The following is a 20,304-nucleotide window of genomic DNA, read 5'->3' as shown; positions in this document are numbered from 1 at the left end:
AACCAGTGAAATTTTACTGCATCCAGTCGTCTTTAGCATGTGGACAACAATCATACTCTCCATGCTAAATTATTTGCCACTTTAGAACCACCGCTTCTTGTCCGATCAGCAAAGTTAAGCAACGTTGGGTCTGTTTAATACTTGGATGGGTGATCTATCTATAAAATCTATCTATCTATGTATAAGACATTGGGTAGAAGAGAGCATTGTGGACACCCTGAATAAAACATTGGGTAGAAGAGAACATTGTGTACACCCTGAATAAAACATTAGGTAGAAGAGAGCATCGTGTACATCCTGAATAAAACTTTGGATAGAAGAGAACATTGTGGACACCCTGAATAAAACATTAGATAAAAGAGAGCATTGTGGACACCCTGAATAAAACATTAGATAAAAGAGAGCATTGTGGACACCCTGAATAAGACAGTGGGTAGAAGAGAGCATTGTGGACACCCTGAATAAAACATTGGGTAGAGGAGAACTTTGTGGACACCCTGAATAAAACATTGGGTAGAAGAGAGTATTGTGGGCACCCTGAATAAAACATTGGGTGGAAGAGAACTTTGTGTACACCCTGAATAAGACATTAGGTGGAAGAGAACATTCTGTACACCCTGAATAAAACATTGGGTGGAGGAGAACATTGTGTACACCCTGAATAAGACACTGCGTGGAAGAGAACATTGTGTACACCCTGTACTTACCAAAATGTATTGTTATCGCTGCCAGCACTTACCGCGTCTCTTCGCTGATCCCGAATAACGTTCCTTCATGTCTGAATGATTTCATTGGTAATAAGGTGATGGGGACGTCGTTAACAGACAGCAGGTAAATTGTAACTAATAGTACAGTTAACGTTACCAACGCTATCAAGAATTTATGCTGCAGAAAGAAAGATTATATTTAGTTAAGGCATTGACTCATGTGATAGAATATGTTAGATTAATTTAGTTATATAATTAGTTTACAGCTAATCTTCAGGTCATCTAAGGCGTTTATCATACTGTCATACTTCATCATATATATTAATCATCTTATGTCTAAAGTTTCGTTCTGTTTCTGTCTTTAAGAATCTAATCTACTATAGGACTAGGCGTGTGTCTGTTTGTGTGTCTGTTCTGGGCAGCCGAAACAGCACAATCGTTTTTCATCAAACTTGGGGGGAAAAACCCCAAAAAATTCGTAGAGTGGAACAAACCTGGTCCCATGTCCATGATTTCTTTAGGAAGGCATTAATTAACCATTTTATTTACGCTGGCAAAAGATGTCACTGTACCCTGTCTGCCGGCAGGGCGATTGCAGTTATCGTAAGGCTCCCTCCTCCTCCCCCCACTTTTTTTCTTAGTAAAGGAAGGAAGATGAGTACATAGAAGAATAAAGAAGGGGGAAACAGAAAATAGTTAGAGATAACAGGTGGGGGGAGCTGAGTTTCATCATGCGTCTGGATGCGCAGTTTCAACGTTACCAGACGACATTACAGCTTCAGTGTATACTTATTCCTGTGGGTGACTGTACATGGAAAAAGAGAAGAGATAAAACGATAATAACAGGAATGCATGAAGAAGATGACTACAATAGATACAGGGTGAATATAGACAGTGAAACAGACAGGAGGTTGACAAAAATAGACAGATTCATACATGCACAAATAGACAATATGGCAACTAACATGACAGACAGACAGCTGACTGACTGGTTCACAATAGACAAACAGGCAGACACACGCCAACAACGGATAAGACAGACAGATTTGACGACACAAAGAGTACAGACGGGCTTACAGTCAAACACCACGCAGACGAACTGACAGTTGGGATGGCAATAGACAGGACGGATAGACTTGAGACAGATTAGAAGGTATTTATAAACAAGACTAACACCAAATTGACCATAGCTGCGTCAGTGAGGGTAGGAGGTCTTACGTCCACCAGCGTAAATAATAAGACGCATTGAAAACTAACACCTTCGCGTGGAAAGAACATCGTTGGTCGGTCAGTCATATGACATGGGCCTAAAACTGACTAATGTAGATGATGACTATGATAACTTAACACAGGTGATGACTTAAGCAGAGGGTGACTAATCTAACCAGAATCAAGGTCACTTCTCTTCATAAAATAATTTATCTCGGAATGATCATCGGTGATTTATAACAACACGACCATGATTATAACAACCACGACCATGATTATAACAACCACGACTATGAATATAACAACCACGACCATGATTATAACCACGACCATGATTATAACAACCACGACTATGATTATAACAACCACGACCATAATTATAACAACAAACGACCATGATTATAACAACCACGACCATGATTATAACAACCACGACCATGAATATAACAACCACGACCATGATTATAACCACGACCATGATTATAACAACCACGACTAAGATTATAACAACCACGAATATGATTATAACAACCACGACCATAATTACAACAACCACGACCATGATTATAACAACCACGACTATGATTATAATAACCACGACCATGATTATAACAACCACGATTATGATTATAATAACAACGACCATGATTATAACAACCACTAAAATGATTATAGCAACCACAACTATGATTATAAAACCCATGACCATGAATATAACAACCAAGACTATGATTATAACAACCACGACTATGATTATAACAACCACGACCACGATTATAACAACCATGACCTTGATTATAACAACCACGACTAGGATTATAACAACCACTACCATGATTATAACAACCATGACCATGGTAATAACAACCACGACCATGATTATAACAACCACGACTATGATTATAACAACCACGACCATGAATATAACAACCACGACCATGATTATAACAACCACGACCATGATTATAACAACCACGACTCATGATTATAATAACCACGACCATGATTATAACAACCACGACCATGATTATAACAACCACGACCATGATTATAACAACCACGACCATGATTATAACAACCACGACCATGATTATAACAACCACGACCGTGATTATAACAACCACGACAATGATTATAACAACCACAAACATGATTATAACAACCACGACCATGATTATAACAACCACGACTATACTAGCAATAATTACGACTATGATTATAACAACAAACGACCATGATTATAACAACACGACCATGATTATAACAACCACGACCATGATTATAGCAACCACGACCATGATTATAACAACCAATGACCATGATTATAACAACCACGACCATGACTATAACAACCACGACCATGAGTATAACAACCACGACCATGATTATATCACCCACGACCATGATTATAATAACAACCACGACTATGATTATAACAACCACGACCATGATTATAACAACCACGAATATAATTATAACAACCACGACCACGATTATAACAACCATGATTATATGAATCAACCACGAATGATTATAACAACCACGTTATGATTATAACAACCACGACTATGAATATAATAACCACGACTATGATTATAACAACCACGACTATGATTATAACAACCACGACCATGATTATAACAACCACGACCATGATTATAAAAACCACGACCATGATTATAACAACCACGACCATGATTATAACAACCACGACCATGATTATAACAACCACGACTCTGATTATAACAATCACGACTATGATTATAACAACCACGACCATGAATATAACAACCACGACTATGATTATAACAACCACGACCATGATTATAACAACCACGACCATGAATATAACAACCACGACTCTGATTATAACAACCACGACTATGATTATAACAACCACGACCATGATTATAACAACCACGACCATGATTATAATAACTATGAATATGATTATAACAACCACGACCATGATTATAACACTCACAACCATGATTATAACAACCACGACTACATAAGAACATTAGAACATAAGAATGGGGGAAACTGCAGCGGGCCTATTGGCCCATACTGGGCAGTCCCGTTTACACCCAACCCCTATTGCTCATATAAGCATCCAACCTATGTTTGAAGCTACTCAGCGTATTCGATTTAATGATGATATTTGGTAACTTGTTCCACTACTCTGTTTCCAAACCAGTGTTTACCTACTTCACACCTAAATCTAAATTTGTCTAATTTAAAACCATTGTTACGAGTTCGCTCCTGGTTGGATAGTTTGTTTAGCCCAGACTTCCACTTATACACCTCTATCAGGTCGCCCCTCGCTCTACGTCTCTCGAAGGAGTGCAAATTAAGATGCTTTAACCTGTCTCTATACTCAAGGTTCCTAATGCCGGGATTAGTCTTGTCATTCTCCTCTGAATTCTTTCCAAGAATTCTATATCCATTCTGTAATAGGGTGACCACAACTGAACTGCGTAATCCAGGTGTGGTCTCACAAGCGCAAGATACAGTTTTAGGATGACCTCGCTAGTCTTGTAACTAACACTCCTTTGTATGAACCCAAGTACTTTATTAGCCTTGTTACGAGCAAAAACACATTGCTTACTTGGTTTAAGGTTCCTACTTATCATTACTCCTAAATCTCTCTCACAGTCGGATTTCTCTATGGCATCGTTGTTCATCTGGTATCTGGTTTCCCTGTTTACATCTCCTATACTGAGTACTTTACATTTGTCCACGTTGAATTTCATCTGCCATTTTTCAGACCATTCGAAAAATTTGTTTAGATCTTCCTGTAGTTTTGCGGGGTCCTCGTCAGATTTAATAACACGTCCTATTTTAGTGTCATCAGCAAATTTACTTATGTTGCTGTCTATGCCGATATCTATGTCGTTTATGTGTATAATAAATAATAATGGTCCAAGTGCTGAGCCTCGGGGAACTCCACTTGTGACGTTGCTCCAATGGGACTTAGTGCCGTTAATGCTCACTTGCTGTTTCCTATCCTGTAACCACGCCCTAATCCATTTAAGGATGTTACCTTTGATGCCATGTGCTTCTACCTTTCTAATTAGTCTTTCGTGGGGGACTCTGTCGAAGGCTTTGCTAAAGTCGAGATATACCACATCATAATTGTGCCCCTCGTCCACAGATTCGAAAACTAATGAAAAGAATGTTAATAGATTAGTTAGACAAGAACGTCCGCTTGTGAAGCCATGCTGGGAATCATTGATCTAGCGGTGCTTCTCCAGGTGATTTCGAATAGAGTTTGAAATGTTTGCTTCCAGTAATTTGCCTACTATTGATGTTAGACTGATTAGGTGGCAGTTAGAGGATAGTGATCTATCCCCCTTATTGAAAATCGGTATTACATTTGCTATCCTCCAGGATTCTGGTACTACACCTGTTTTAAAGGACATGTTAAACAACTTTGCTAAGGGCATACTAAGCTCTTCCTTACATTCCTTTAATATTCTTTCAAATATCTCATCGGGACCAGGTGACTTATTAGGCTTTAGTTTGTCTATTTGCTTACTAACATCGTTACTAGTCACTACTATCTCGCTTAATTTGTTTTCTTCACTATCTCTGAATAGAGCCGGTGCCTCGGGTATCATGTTTAAATTTTCGGTGGTGAAAACTGTTGAAAAATATTTATTCAAATTATTGCTCATTTCTCCGTCGTTATCAGTGAGCTCGCCAGTATCTGACCGTATTGGTCCAATCTTTTCTCGTGTTTTAGTTTGATTCATTTGGTAGAATCCTTTGGGGTTTGTCTTCGCCTCCCTTGCTATCCTTACCTCATTATTCCTCTTGGCTTTCCTTATCTCGGTTTTAACCCTACTCGCCAATATCTTATAATAATCCTGGAGGTAAATTTCGCCACGCTTTATCCTTCTACCTATAGTCATCCTTTGGCCAATGATGTTCTTTAAATAATTATTCATCCATTTAGGGTCATTGTTGTCTGATCTGAGTTTTTGTATGGTATGTTCTGCCTTTGTGCATTAAGTAACTCATTATTTAAATTGTCGTGGAACTTGGCAATCTCAGATCTCATTATCAGGTCGGAGTCATCTGTCAGGTTCACGGCCAAGCGCGACACCCCATCTCTCAGCTGCCTCTTTAAACTGTCAAAGTTTGCCCTTCTGAAATCTGGTACTTTAGTGGAATTTTCCTTACGTCTGCCCTGAAAATCTAACCGTAATCTAATTTCTTTGTGATCGCTGTTTGCAAGTTCGTTCCCTACCTCGACATTGCTAATGAGGTTTTCTCTGTTCGACAGAACAAAATCGAGTATATTATTACCCCAGGTGCGTTAGGTTATATGTTGACTGAGGAGACAGTCCTAGATCGTCTCGAGAAAATCCTCTGATTCTGAGTTACCCGTAAGGTCAGTCCAATCTATTTGGCCAAGGTTAAAGTCGCCTACTATACAGACTGTGTTGTGTATGGAAGCCCTGCGCATTTCATCCCAGATAAGTCGCTCATTGACTCTATCAAGATTGGGAGGTCTATATATTACTCCTGTGATTAATTTTTCCCTACCGTCGATTAATTCTATCCAGATTGTTTCTGAATTCTGCTCAGTTTTTATTTCCTTATTTATTTCACACTTCAGATTATCCCTAACATAGATTGCTACTCCTCCTCCTTTCCTGGTCTGCCTATCTGTATGGAACAATTTGTAACCCGCAATTTGGTATTCGATCGGCAACTCACGTGAGTCTAGGTTGATCCATGTTTCAGTGAATGCTATTATATCGATTTTTTCGGTACATACCAAGGCCCTAATATCATCCATTTTGTTTCTCATACTTCTACTGTTCGCGTAGTAGACATTTAAGTTAGTCGTGTTCTGAGTCCTCCCTTTACCGCGTTTAGTTTTAAACTCCCTGTTTAATTTAGTTTTGTCATCATTCCTAACACTATTTCCCTGTAATCTTTTACTTTGTTTACCCGCTACCACTGCAGTTTCCCCCACCCCCGTGCCCATATGTTCCCCTAGCAGTTTAAAGACTTCGATATCCTTTGAACTGCCCCCTCTAGAGACCCAGCTAGGGTTGCCACCCCATCCTGAGACAGGTGCACCCCATCCCTAGCATAAAGGTCCCTTCTGCCGTAGAAGTTGTCCCAGTTGTCAATCAATGGGACTGATATTGACTTGCAATATCTGTCAAGACCGTTGTTGACACCAACCGCCCTTGACAACCATTCACTGCCAACTCTCTGATTATAACAACCACGACTATGATCAGAACCACGAATATGATTATAACTACCACGACCATGCTTATAACAACCACGACGATGATTATAACAACCACGACCATGATTATAATAACCACGACCACGATTATAACAACCACGACCATCTAGAAAACGATGTCTCTGTACGCTGTCAGCCGGAATGCGGTTGCCTGCTAGCCAAGCAAGAGCATTTGAACTTTCACGCCTCGGTTAAACTGTACCACCGGATTCGCCACCGGGCACGAAGGGCCCACGATCACTTGTTTTCGTCTAAAGACAAACATACTTTTCCCTGATCTTACAGAAATCCACGGCCTTTTAATCTCCCCCACCGGAAATCAGTATCAACATTTGGCTAAACTTTTATAAAAATAATATTCTGTCAAATAAAATTAACTTCCTGTATCACAACTCATACTACTACAGCTTATTCAAACAAATTATAGTCCATTACAGCTCGTGTGCAGGCAATTCAGTTTAATTAAAGGGAATCACTTGGTTATTCCTTTATCTTAATACCATTTACTTATTTGTACTCATCCATCTGTTACTAGGGACTCATTATTGTTATTAGATTAGTCAGGGGGAAATGTAGAGATGTCTGACTAATTAAATTTATTCAACAAAAGTCGTAATAAGAAGTTATATGTCTTATCCCTATTTCTATCTAGATATACCGTGGGGGAGGGAATTCACTATACTCCCGTACGATTACAGACAAACCTCCATCAACCTTGTTGCGCCCAGTACTGTTGTCGCCTGACCAGACCACACCACACCCAACGCTAAACTGACTATACATCTAACATTATCTCTTGGCAGTAGAGAGTATATTCTCAGTGTCCAATGATGGTCCGTCTTTCAAAGATTCTTTAGGCATTTTTTTTCCACTTATTGTCGAGTTCACAATATGGGCGTAGTCAAGCCAGTTCTATGGGTGGAGCTATCTCCATGTCACTTGGTTACAGATACTGTAACAACACAGAGCCCCACAGGTCAAATTTAAAGTTCCCCTCGTAATGAATGGCCATCGGGCGCCCGTGGAAGACCAGTACCGCTCTTGCCTCGCAAGCGAGATGTCACTGGTTCGAATCCCGGGCGGGTGGAAAAGTTGTTTGAACATACTTCCTAGCCCCCTTGGTCCCTGTTCACCTAGCAGAAATGTAGGTACCTGTTGTAAATCGAAAGTTGCGAATTCGTATTCAGGGAAAGTTGTTGCAGCTTCCAATTACTTGATGACATAAGCATTGACTCTTCAGGCTTCTACGCCCTATGACCCTATGACATAAAGGCAAGCATGAACTTAGCATGCTTCCCTGTTTGGCGCTGTAAACGCTTCTGCGCTTCACCTTACACAGGATGTAGAGGGGTGCCCAATGAATAATAAAAAAAAAAATCGTGCGCGTAGGCGTGTGTGGGTGTGACCGTCCCTTTTATTACAAGCTTATCCAAACAATTTATGACCCACTACAGCTTATCCAAACATTTATTGTCCATTACAGCTTATTCAAACAACTTACGGCCCGTTACAGCTAATTCAAACAACTTAAGGCCCACTACAACTTATCCAAACAACTTATAGCCCATAAGAGCTTATTCAAACAACTTATTGCCCACTACACCTAATTCAAAAATTTTATGGTCCACTACAGCTTAGTTAAACAACTTATGGCCCACTACAGCTTATTTAAACAACCCATGGCCCACTACTTCTTATTTAAACCACTTATGGCCCACTACAGCTTATATAAACAACTTATGGCCCTCTACAGCCAATTCAAACAACTTATGGTCCACTAGTGCTTATTCAAACGACTTATGGTCCACTACAGCTTATTCATACAACTTATAGCCCACTACAGCTTATTTAAACAACTTAGGGCCCACTACAGTTTATTTAAACAACCCATGGCCCACTACAGCTTATTTAAACAACTCATGGCCCACTGCAGTTTATTTAAACAACTTAGGGCCCACTACAGCTTGTTGTTATTGCCCACTACAGTTTATTTAAACAACCCATGGCCCACTACAGTTTATTTAAACAACCCATGGCCCACTACAGCTTATTTAAACAACTCATGGCCCACTACAATTTATTTAAACAACCCATGGCCCACTACAGCTTATTTAAACTACTCATGGCCCACAACAGCTTATTCAAACAACTCAAAACGTATACCTGTACTGTCTATGATTTAGCATAAAGGCCTTTACACACACATTCCTACAGAAAGGTGTAGAGATTTGGTTTATGTTCATAACTCCTGTCAAACATAATTGCTACACAAGTAATCACAACAACCGTCCTCTCTCCTGAGAGGGCCATGATGCTAACGTCACCTACCATGTTGTGTGACCATTCATCAGAATGGAAACGTATAGACTTAAAAAAGGGTAAAGTAATTGAATAGCAAAATAATTGTAAATTACGGGTGATCTCGGAAGAAACAGGATTATTCAGAAGTTGTACCTCGGTATATGATGAGTGGGGGCAAATTATTAAAGTCGTGCTGCCAGGTTGTAGAGGAGATCAGCCAGGCTAGCCTTTTCATAAGTGTTGATCCTTGTCCTTTTCAAGGTAATTAGCTAAGTTTAGGGATATAACATATTATCAAATTATGTCCTGTGTCCTTTAACTTCCCCTGACCTACATATTATGATAATAATTAACCAGATTTTCTTCACAACTGATGGATAAGTGACAAAAATTTTATCTCCTTCGTGACGACAGAGCGGTGAGTGAGGTTGTCATTATTTTTTGTTTAATAATTGATGGTATACTTCACTAAAAAAACGTGGGTGGCATAGTGTCACACATACATGGTTTTGGCCTGGGTGGCGCATAGCCTCATATATTGTATTGGTATTCATCTATCAGCGCTCGCAAGTCTGGGCCCATGACGTCATGAATTGTAGGCAGGGCCTCACAATCTCAGTGAGTTTATTCTGTTCTCCATATATTGATATTGATATTTAGTAATGCGTCTCTTAAAAACTTCTTCTCTTACTCTTATTTCAGTTGTTTTTCCATAGAAATTTAATCTAAGAAATTCATAATTAACTACAGTATATGTTCTTCAAGACGATTTTACTAGGTCTACCTAGACAGCCCACTCCTTGTCTGGTCAGTTGGACGACTCGGGTTACCCTGTAGTAATGGTTTGTTATGACTTGTCAATTATTCAGCCTCAAGATACAACTGGGACAACATGAATACTAACACATTCGTAAATCACTTACAATGATTCTAGCTAATTTTAGGTTTATGCTACATGAACAAATTCTCCACGCGATTTTTAAGATGTCTCTGAACTCTGAACTCCATTTAAACGGTCAAATTTCAAACTATTATATATATATATATATATATATATATATATATATATATATATATATATATATATATATATATATATATATATATATATATATATATATATATATATATATATATGTATATATATATATATATATATATATATATATATATATATATTATATATTGTGTGTGTGTGTGTTAGGCAAATTAGGGATAATTGCTGATTCACGATAGCTTCTACAGTATGCATCTATCCTTTTGTGAAACTTCTGACTGGTAATAAACGATCATGTAGGTCATAAAAATATATGTATATGAAAAGTTTCATGCAAAACCTAACCTAACCTAACCTAACATAATCTAACCTTCCCTCATCTACTTCACGTATAATTTTATTATAATAATGGTAATCCACTCCTCACGTGATACACAATAAACTTGACCATATACGAATTAATTTCCATTGATGTAGAGCAAATAAAACAAAAGGTTTTCCCTATTCTGCAAAACCTCACTTGTTTCTTAAGGCTTAAGCTGTAGTTTTCCCTATTTAGTGTAAAACACACACACACACACAATATCCTTGACGACCGGAGGGTTAAGGCCTATCGGGCGTGCGCTCCTGCTGCGGCAGCTGCACCCCAGCCAATGTTGGCCCATTCCCCAAGTCCCTCTCTTCGACCCATCATCACCACCGGGATATCAACATAATCCCACCAAAAGTGACAATTTCGTATCAGAAAGAAGTGGATCAGTGAAGACCAGTGTTTAAGCCAGTGAATTCAGCACTAGACAGTGCAGCTAGAGCTGTGACCCACCAGTGAGATAAGCACCCCTGGGAACCGACCACCATCTTCTGACCAGGCAGTGTTAATCCGTCCACCCTAGGAACAACAGTGGGTCGTCTTTACACCTGACTACAAGACAACACAACACCACCAAGCAGAGAGTGAGGTATTTTGACACCACCCCACACCACACCACACGGTGTCTCTATGACCACGTGAGGTCCATCATATCAACAACCGAGGACGAGTCACTACACCACGTGAGCACCACACCACCCGGTGTCTCCATGACTACGTGAAGTCTTTCATGTCAACACCAAGGGCGATTCACAACATCACGTGGCTTACGTGACCTCACACAGTAGGGCAAGAGACCAGCCCGGGCCATCAACTGCAAACTATAATAATTTGAATGTTCAATTCATGTTCCTTCTCCTTTTAGTAATGAAAGCGTTTGTTAAAAAACCGACCTACTCCATGTCTTTGTATGAAATAAGTCATTTTAGTCTAATGTATATTCTCAGCCTTCGTGCTGCTGAACTTTTTCAATAAACCGTTGAGGATTATAATTATTATCATTATTATTATACACACAGTGTTTACTCAACATTCATACTTCCCAAGCTCACCTATGCCTCCCCTGCCCGGTCTTCCTCCCTAAATGCCACACAACGGAAACACCTAGAAAAGGTACAGAAGAGGGCATTCGAAATTATTCCGTTCCCCTCCTACTCCACATATCAAGAAGTGCTTAACACACTGACCCTCTCGGCTCTCTCTGATCATCACCACGACCACATCTGCAAATTTCGCGAGGAGCTTCTGCACCATCCTCCATCGGGTGCTGCTTCCACCTGAGATCTCTCGTCCGTGAATTGTTGTTCGACACCACAGCCGCATGCAGCCTATACAAGCACGGACTGATCGCTATAAGAACAGCCCAGTCCCAACCATCGTAAACATTATCAACAACTCGTAGTCAACCAGTGTGTTCACTCCTAGCCAATCTTACCTTTTTGCACTGTTACTATGTTGAAATGCCCCGTAGTATGACCTTCTCCCCACCTTGCTGTTATATATCATATTTGTATCACTTATATTACTTGTATATTATTGTCAATCAAGTGCTCCATTCCCCAATTATGGTACTGCATATTTTCAACCTTCTGGCTGCCATGCTCTCTCAATAAACCGTTAATTATTATTATTTTTATTATTATTATTATTATTATTATTATTATTATTATTATTATTATTATTATTATTGCACACACACACACACACACATTCTCATTCACTGAGAGAAGATGTCTTTTTCTTTGCGTTTAATAATAAATACTACCCTTTGAAGATATGAATATGTAATCTTGAGGTTCACATGCTAAACGAGTGTGACTTTGTATTGCAATTCTTCTGCATAAATAAATATCTATCTATCTATCTATCTAAACACGAGCAAGCTTACCAGTTTTTTCATGGTGATAGTGATGAAACAGGTAGTCGTGGCGAAGAAAGACCAGACGATGGTTGTGACCAGATGGGCTTGGCGGCAGTAACAATGGTGTGGTAGCCACCGTGCTTTCATCAATTACGTTACACAATGCAGTAACTTGTAATATACTTTCCTATACACACCTGTTTGGGAACATATGATACATTATTATTTGAGTTTTCTTGCCAGTATTTTTATTTTTCGGACATTAGGGATAAGTGCATAATAGCGATAACTTCTATGTACGTAAATATCTTTTTTAATCACATTTCTGACTGGCAATTGATAATATAGTACATCATAATACTGTACATATGAATGATCAGATTCATACATTACCTAACCTAACTTATCCTGACGTACCCTAACTTATCCTAACCTAACTTTACCTAACCTACTTAAGGTAAAGCATTCTTAAGTAAAATAGAGCAAAGTTTATCACATACAAATTAATTTTTATTAAGTTGTAGATGTAAAAATCAAGTTATCCCTATCTAGCAAATATGTCATTAACATTTTAAAAGCTAATCAGAAATTATTGAGCATAACACACACATTATCTAGATGTGGGATAGTTATTTAGTGGGTCACTTATTTTTGACCTGACCTGACTAGTCACGTCGCCCCCTTCTCTTAAGCTCCTCTACGTGTGTGTTGGTGTTGGTGTGGGGATTAGTGGATGACATCATTATGACCTGACCTCATGTTTAATAAGGTCACCCTGTATATTTAAGCCTCTCTCTGTCCATGTAATCCAGTTGCCTCTGAAGATGTCTTGAATAAAGACGAAAGCTAATGTGCTCCATTGTTTCCCTTTTCCCGTGTGATTTTATCAAGATATATATATATATATATATATATATATATATATATATATATATATATATATATATATATATATATATATATATATCCCAATAAAGCACGCGGACTTCTACATACAATCAACACCTCAACCCGCCAGGATTCGAACCCACGGCCCACGAGCCCTTGACTGTGACCGGGGAACGCTACCTACTGGACCACCAGGATACTAAAAGCAGTCCTAGACTCTGTTATATTTCACACAAAGCCTGTTCAACGAGCTTATGGCGCCATGAACCTCTAATGGGGACTACCCGTATCACGTAGGTGGTCAGAGTAACGTTTTACCAAATCTGGCTTCGAAACACGAGGATCGATATATATTTCATTAGCCCAATAAAGCACGCGGACCTCTACATGCAATCAACACCTCAACCCGCCAGGATTCGAACCCACGGCCCACGAGCCCATGACTGTGACCGGGGAACGCTACCTACTGGACCACCAGGACACTAAAAGCAGTCCTAGACTCTTTTATATTTCACACAAAGCCTGTTCAACGATCTTATGGCGCCGTGAACCTCTAATTAGAGGTTCACGGCGCCATAAGCGCTGGGCCTCCTGCACAACCCATCCCATGTTTGTTTAGGTAGAAATAAGGTACCCGGCCAGCCGATAGGGATCATCTCAAGCCTCAAAACCACATTTTAGCCAGTAGGCTTTAGACCTTGGGTTAGAGAAGACCTCCTGCTCCGCGGACTTAAGAACAGGGGCCATACAGTCCTACCAGTGCTACGAGTCTGTGTGTGCAAATCCCCGAGATTGTTGTTAAGTCCAGCGACAAGTTAACACATCCTGTAAAGGAAGTGATCAATGGTGAGGGCCTGTTTGCTACAAGAGTTCTCCAGGCCGGCCTAATCGATCTAAACGATTAATACTCCAGGTTGACAAACTCTCCCTTATAACTTACGGTAATGTGGCGTGAATATGAGTGACTGACCTATCCATGCAAATTATAAGTCCAGTGTATGGAATTGTGCCAAATAAACGTAAGTGCAATTATCTGCCCGTTTCTGTGACCCCTCTATTATTATTATTATCAAAGGTAATGACTGATTGGTTATGACAAAGTATAACCAATAACTTAGATGGATGTTGGAAGTTAATGGAATTCATTAAATCATCATTTGTCAAGTACACAACGCATTGAATGCCGGAAGCAGAGTGAAATTCTGCGTAGTGATACACCATAATCTCCTGGGTGAGTAACCAGTGTGAAGGTATCTGAGTTCTACGGTAAGAAAACCACTTTCCTGCATTTAAAACTTAACAATTGGCGCCCGAACAGGGACACAGACCGTGGATAATTGCACAGTTGTATCGCCCACACCTACACCATGTCAGCTCGTGCAGCGGCTTTTGAGGAAGCACGTGACCTCGGGCTGGAGGGGGCTGAGGCGGTTGCATACATGGAGAAGGCTGAGGAGAGAGAAGACAAGCAACGCAAGCATGAACAACTCTTAGCCCAGCTAGACTTTCAGAAGGAAGAAAAGAAGCTCGAACGAGAAGAGAGACAAAGGGAACGGAGTTCCAACTGGCCATAGTGGAAAGGAACCAAAATTCTTCTCCGTCAGGAACTCAAAACGTCACTTATAGGAAATTTCGCCAGATGCCCACCTTTAAGGAGGGCGAATCCATGGAAATGTACATATCCCGGTTTGAGCATCTCGCAGAAGCCTACGAGCTTGATGACTGCATTAAGGAATTTGAGTTCCTGAGCCTATTTGATGGGAAAGCTTTAGGGATTCTTCGACGACTAGAGCGTCCTGAAAATAAATTCCCTGGCATGAAGTCTGCACTGCTGCGGGCATATGGGCTGACTACTGAGCAGGCCAGGCATCAGTTCAACAGGGCAATGTTGGAAGAAAATGAAACGGCTACACAGTTCCGGGAACGTTTAAGGGACTATGTGGCTTAGTGGATGAGTAAGGATGAAACCCCCAAGTCCATGGAAGGGGTTATAGACTTAATGGTGTGCACACAGTTTGAAAGGTCGTGTCCTCCTGAACTTGTGGCTCAAATCAGGGCCAATGGAGTTAAGACGTCGAAGGAAATGGCAAGCAAAGCAGACGCTCATTTCAGCGCTTTCGGGTACCACACTCGGAGGCAGTGGTCGAACAGGGAGTCGGCAGGTACCCAACAGAGTCAGCAACCTCTACAGAAACAACGACCGAACCCACCCAGGCAACAGAGAAATAACCAGCAACCACAACCGCAAAGGCAACAACAGAAACAGCAGCAGAAGCAGTACCAAGGCCACCCGAAGTACCAGGACAGTTGGCGCCCGGGTAACAATCCGCGATGGGACCGGCGGTAGGAAGCCGCCTTGGCTCAAATCGTAGGCCAAGGTGCCAGCAATAATAATCCACGAAATAACCAGCAGCAGGAAGCCGCCGATGTTCAAACTGTGGACGGGGAGTGGCCTGACCTTCCAGCAGGGCCGATCGTCATGCAACCTGAAGCAGGGGCTCATACCGAATCAGGTCTACCACACCTCCTGACTAACTGCCGCCTCCACCGTCTCCTCGAAGGGCCACCCCACCTTTTTTGTTAAGCCTGGATACGCTGGAGGAGTTCCAGTGACTGCCATGCGAGATAGTGGGGCATCAGGCTGTATTGTCAGGAAGGAATTGGTGAAGCCACATCAATACACCGGAGCACAAGTAAGTGTTAAATTAGCCAATAGTTACATTCAAACGGGTTCAGTGGCCAAGATTGAGGTGGACACCCCCTTCTTCTCAGGTTGGGTCACTGCAGCAGTCCTGAGGGAACCTATATACGATCTCATCATTGGAAATATCAAGGGAGCAAGAAACAGTTGTGCAGTGGATGCTGCAACCCAAACTGATGCTGCCGCTTTGACCCAAGTTAATGCTGCTGCAGTCACTAAGGGTATGGCTCAAAGAAAACCTCGAGTCATCCCATTGGCTATTGCTACATCGTCTGATCTCATCAATAGTCAGGATGTCGTCCAAGAGCAAGAGCATGACAGCACGCTCACTTCAGTACACAAGAGTTTGATGGTTGGGACCATCAAGGAGACATTTGGGAATCGAACGAGGTTTGTAAAGAAGAGGAACCGTCTCTACCGAGAGACTGACATCTCTGGGTGAAACACGACTACAGTTCGTGGTTCCTTCCTAGTACCGCCTGGCTGTGTTCAAGCTAGGTCATTGCACTGCTCTTGGCGGCCATATGGGTAAAAAGACGACCTTTGATCGCATCAGGGCAGCGTTCTTCTGGCCAAGGATGGGCCAGGAGATCACCAGGCTAGTCCGCTCTTGTGATGTTTGCCAGAAAACCAGTGATCGAGGGCGAGTCCCACCTGCACCACTACAGCCCCTTCCACTGATCTCTGAACCCTTTGAGAGGGTGGCGGTGGACATTGTGGGGCCGATAAACCCAAGGGCGAGCGATGGGGCTATACTGCCAGCCTGGGGTCACTAATTCTAAGGGGAAATACTTAACTCTAATCTTAATTACTAAGGGTCGCTGCCACCAGACCCCCTCTCGACAGTATGCAGAGGTAGCATGCAGAGTGGACTAGGCATTGGGTTAGGTTTTTCATTGACCCGATCGATAAGGGGAAAGAAGGGTGAAACCACAACCTGTCTTAGTTCTTTCAAATGTTCCTTCTACTTACTTCAGTTCATTTTTGGTACTACCTAACCTCAGTTCTTTTTGGTAGCATGTCGATGGTCTAGGCACATGGGTAGTGTAATTCTGATATCAGGGTCACTTGGACGGAAATAAAGGTAACTACTGTTGGAGAAATGAATACTCCTAAAATACTCATTGAACAAGTTTATTAATATAAAATCAAAGGGGAAAAGAGATATTATGAACATATAACTACAAGGTTCAACTGGTGGGCTCATTGCACTCCGTATTTCTTATTTACTTGTTTCCTTATTTTCTTATTTACTCAACAGCAATTACCCAGATATTACACTCTTACCGTGAACACTCTTACTGGTGTCACATTACATTACATAGCAGGACCAGTTCCTTGTCCCTACTCACAATACACTGTTACATGGCAACTCCTTGCAGATTACTTTACTTCTCCCACATTACTAGGTACTTCTCATTACATCCAGTTATAAGACCAACTGGCATGTGATGCTTCACAGACTGTTGGTAGGGTATAGGAGATGCACTCACGACACGCTAATACTGATACAAACACCTACATGGGTCCACTACCCAACATGGGGTAATTATTAACAAACACATACAACCACACTGTGGACCATAACTCCAAGGCATAGCACTGGCGCCTCTAACAACTGATGACTGCTGTTGTGGTCGGTTACACTCAGACACGAGGCAGGTCTGGGGCCCTCTGCCCACGAGGTAGAGTGGAGCCGATTAATCGTGCCAAATCAGCGCCATCCCTCATATATTGACCACTGCTGGGTATCCACAGGCTCCGAGCGACCGGTGGGTTTCAATTAAGCCCACCGTCGATCTGAGAACGAAGGAGGAAGGTGATACGGGAGGTTTTTGGGGAAGCATGGTGGGTCACAAACAAATCTTCAGTATCGCCGCGTCAGATATTTATGTTATATTACTTCTTACACTAGGTGAATGATAATTCCACTGTTAAAGCATGAACATTGATGAACACTGATATTCACTACAACAGACTGAATCAAACTGAATGGTTATAAACACAGAACATACCTGAGAACGAAGGTGAAAGGTGATACGGGAGGTTTAGTGCTCCCGCCTCTCACTGGTTTATATATCCCTGAGTTGCCAATGATCGCTACTCACTCAATGACAGAAATTACAAACAATCTAACTGTTACTCATTCAAGGATGACCCTCAGTTGACAAAGGTCTGGTGAATTACTAAAGAAGATTTACACAGACTAATTCAAGATTGCGTTTGCCAGTAGAGAGTGGAATAAACGTAGTGACAACTGTGTTTGAAGGCGGGACTTATTGGGAGTGATCCTGAGGGTAAAACGGATGGGAAAACACGTCTCTCCTGAGATTCTACAAGCGCGGTGGATTTGAATGTTATGTAGCGTAATATGAATTAAAGTGGGTTTTTAGGAATGACAATGATGTGTGCAGTACAGGGCAAAGTATATTCTCACCTTGGTTGACTTTAGCGCGAGGTGGCCCGAGGCTGTGCCTTTGAGGAACATTGAGGCCACGACTGTTGCAGAAGCCATGTTGGAAATCTTCTGTTGGGTCGGTATCCCCAAACAAGTCCTCAGTGACAGGGGGACCCAGTTTACTTCTGCCATGATGGAGGAGTTGTTGCGGCTGTTATCGGTAAAGGGGCTAAAGACAACACCCTATCACCCGATGTGCACCGGACTCTGTGAGAGGTTTAATGGGAGGCTGAAGAAAATGCTCAGGAGGATGGCAGCAGAACAACCTAAGGAGTGGCCGCGCTACATTGCCCCACTTCTGTTCGCGTACCGAGAGGTGCCACAGAGCTCACTCAAGGTGTCTCCCTTCGAGCTTATGTATGGCAGATCCGTCCGGGGACCACTACAGGTTCTTCGGGAACTGTGGGTTGATGAGGAACCAGATCCGGAAGTCAAGACCACTTATACATACGTCATTGACTTAGCTGATCGTCTCCAAGAAACCTGTCAACTGGCAAAGCAAGAGCTGATAAAGGCTCAAGAGATCCAAGCTTCGTTGTTTCCAGCCAGGTGACCAGTGCCTGGTTCTTTTGCCGACGATGCGCAATAAGTTACTGGCTCAGTGGAAAGGGCCATTCCGCATTGCAGAGCGTGTCTCGGATCTGACTTACATCGTCCAGGTGGGATCTCGACGAAAGAAGTTCCACATCAACATGCTGAAGAAGTACTTCCCGTCACCGATCGGGGGTATAGTCTCCACTGAGGAAGACAGGGACGAGCCTTCCCAGTGTGATTCAGGGGTAACTTGTGCTGCCACAGTGATCTCTGCCAGTGATGAGGAGGATGGGCCTGTCACTGCACGCTCCCGCCAGAGTGAGACTTTCACGGACGTTGAGGTGACGGAAATCTATCAGCAGAGGAACGAGATGCCATCGGCTCTCTGTTGCATCGCTACAAGGACATCTTTTCTGATAAGCCAGGAGTTGCCCGGGTCGACTGTCACACTATTGAACTGACCAGCCCTACACCTGTTCGGGTAAAGCCCTATCCTATACCTATGTGACTACTGGACACTGTCAAACAAGAAATTGAGGAAATGGAAGCAGTAGGAATCATCGAGAAATCATCGTTTCCATACTGTAGTCCTATGGTAATTGTCCGTAAAAAGGATGGGGGTGTCAGGATCTGTGGGGATTATAGGAGAGTAAATGCCATTACCCAGGTGGATGCTGAACCTATGTGTGATCAGAAAACTATTTTTTCAAGAATAGCTGGTTCCAAGTTATTTACCAAACTTGACCTGACCAAGGGGTTCTTCCAAATCCCACTGGACCCGAAGAGTCGGCAGATCACAGCCTTTGGTACGCCAGGGGGCCTCTACCAGTACAGAGTCCTTCCCTTTGGCCTCACAAACTCCCCTGCCATCTTCAACCGTGTCATGAGGCAAGTCCTAAACGGCATCAAGGGAGTTGAGGCATTTGTGGATGAGGTGTTAATCCATTCAGCAACATTTGAGGAACACCAGAACTCTTAGAGGAGGTGTTCCGGAGGTTCCAACAAA

General features: G+C 41.8%; 1 protein-coding gene across 3 annotated transcripts in view; it reads right to left on the bottom strand.

The window, feature by feature from the left end:
- The window catches only part of LOC121873196 (alpha-(1,3)-fucosyltransferase C-like), a 70,203-nt gene that overhangs the window by 47,886 nt on the left and 2,013 nt on the right, over positions 1–20,304 (bottom strand). For all 3 annotated transcript variants that reach the window (XR_006090205.1, XM_042376545.1, XM_042376546.1), the window contains exons 2-3: positions 12,745–12,914; positions 740–885 (exon numbers count right to left, since the gene is read on the bottom strand). Coding sequence is in view for 2 of the 3 variants with exons in the window: in XM_042376545.1 (XP_042232479.1) it covers positions 740–885; positions 12,745–12,864 (266 nt within the window). In the remaining variant the exon portion in view is untranslated. The remainder of the gene's footprint in view (positions 1–739; positions 886–12,744; positions 12,915–20,304) is intronic.

Source organism: Homarus americanus, unplaced genomic scaffold (genome assembly GCF_018991925.1).
Source record: "Homarus americanus isolate GMGI-L3 unplaced genomic scaffold, GMGI_Hamer_2.0 scaffold32929, whole genome shotgun sequence".
In the NCBI taxonomy this organism is placed as follows: Eukaryota; Metazoa; Arthropoda; class Malacostraca; order Decapoda; family Nephropidae; genus Homarus; species Homarus americanus.
Note: the sequence above shows the minus strand (reverse complement) of the source record. Positions and strands in the feature narration are given on the sequence as shown.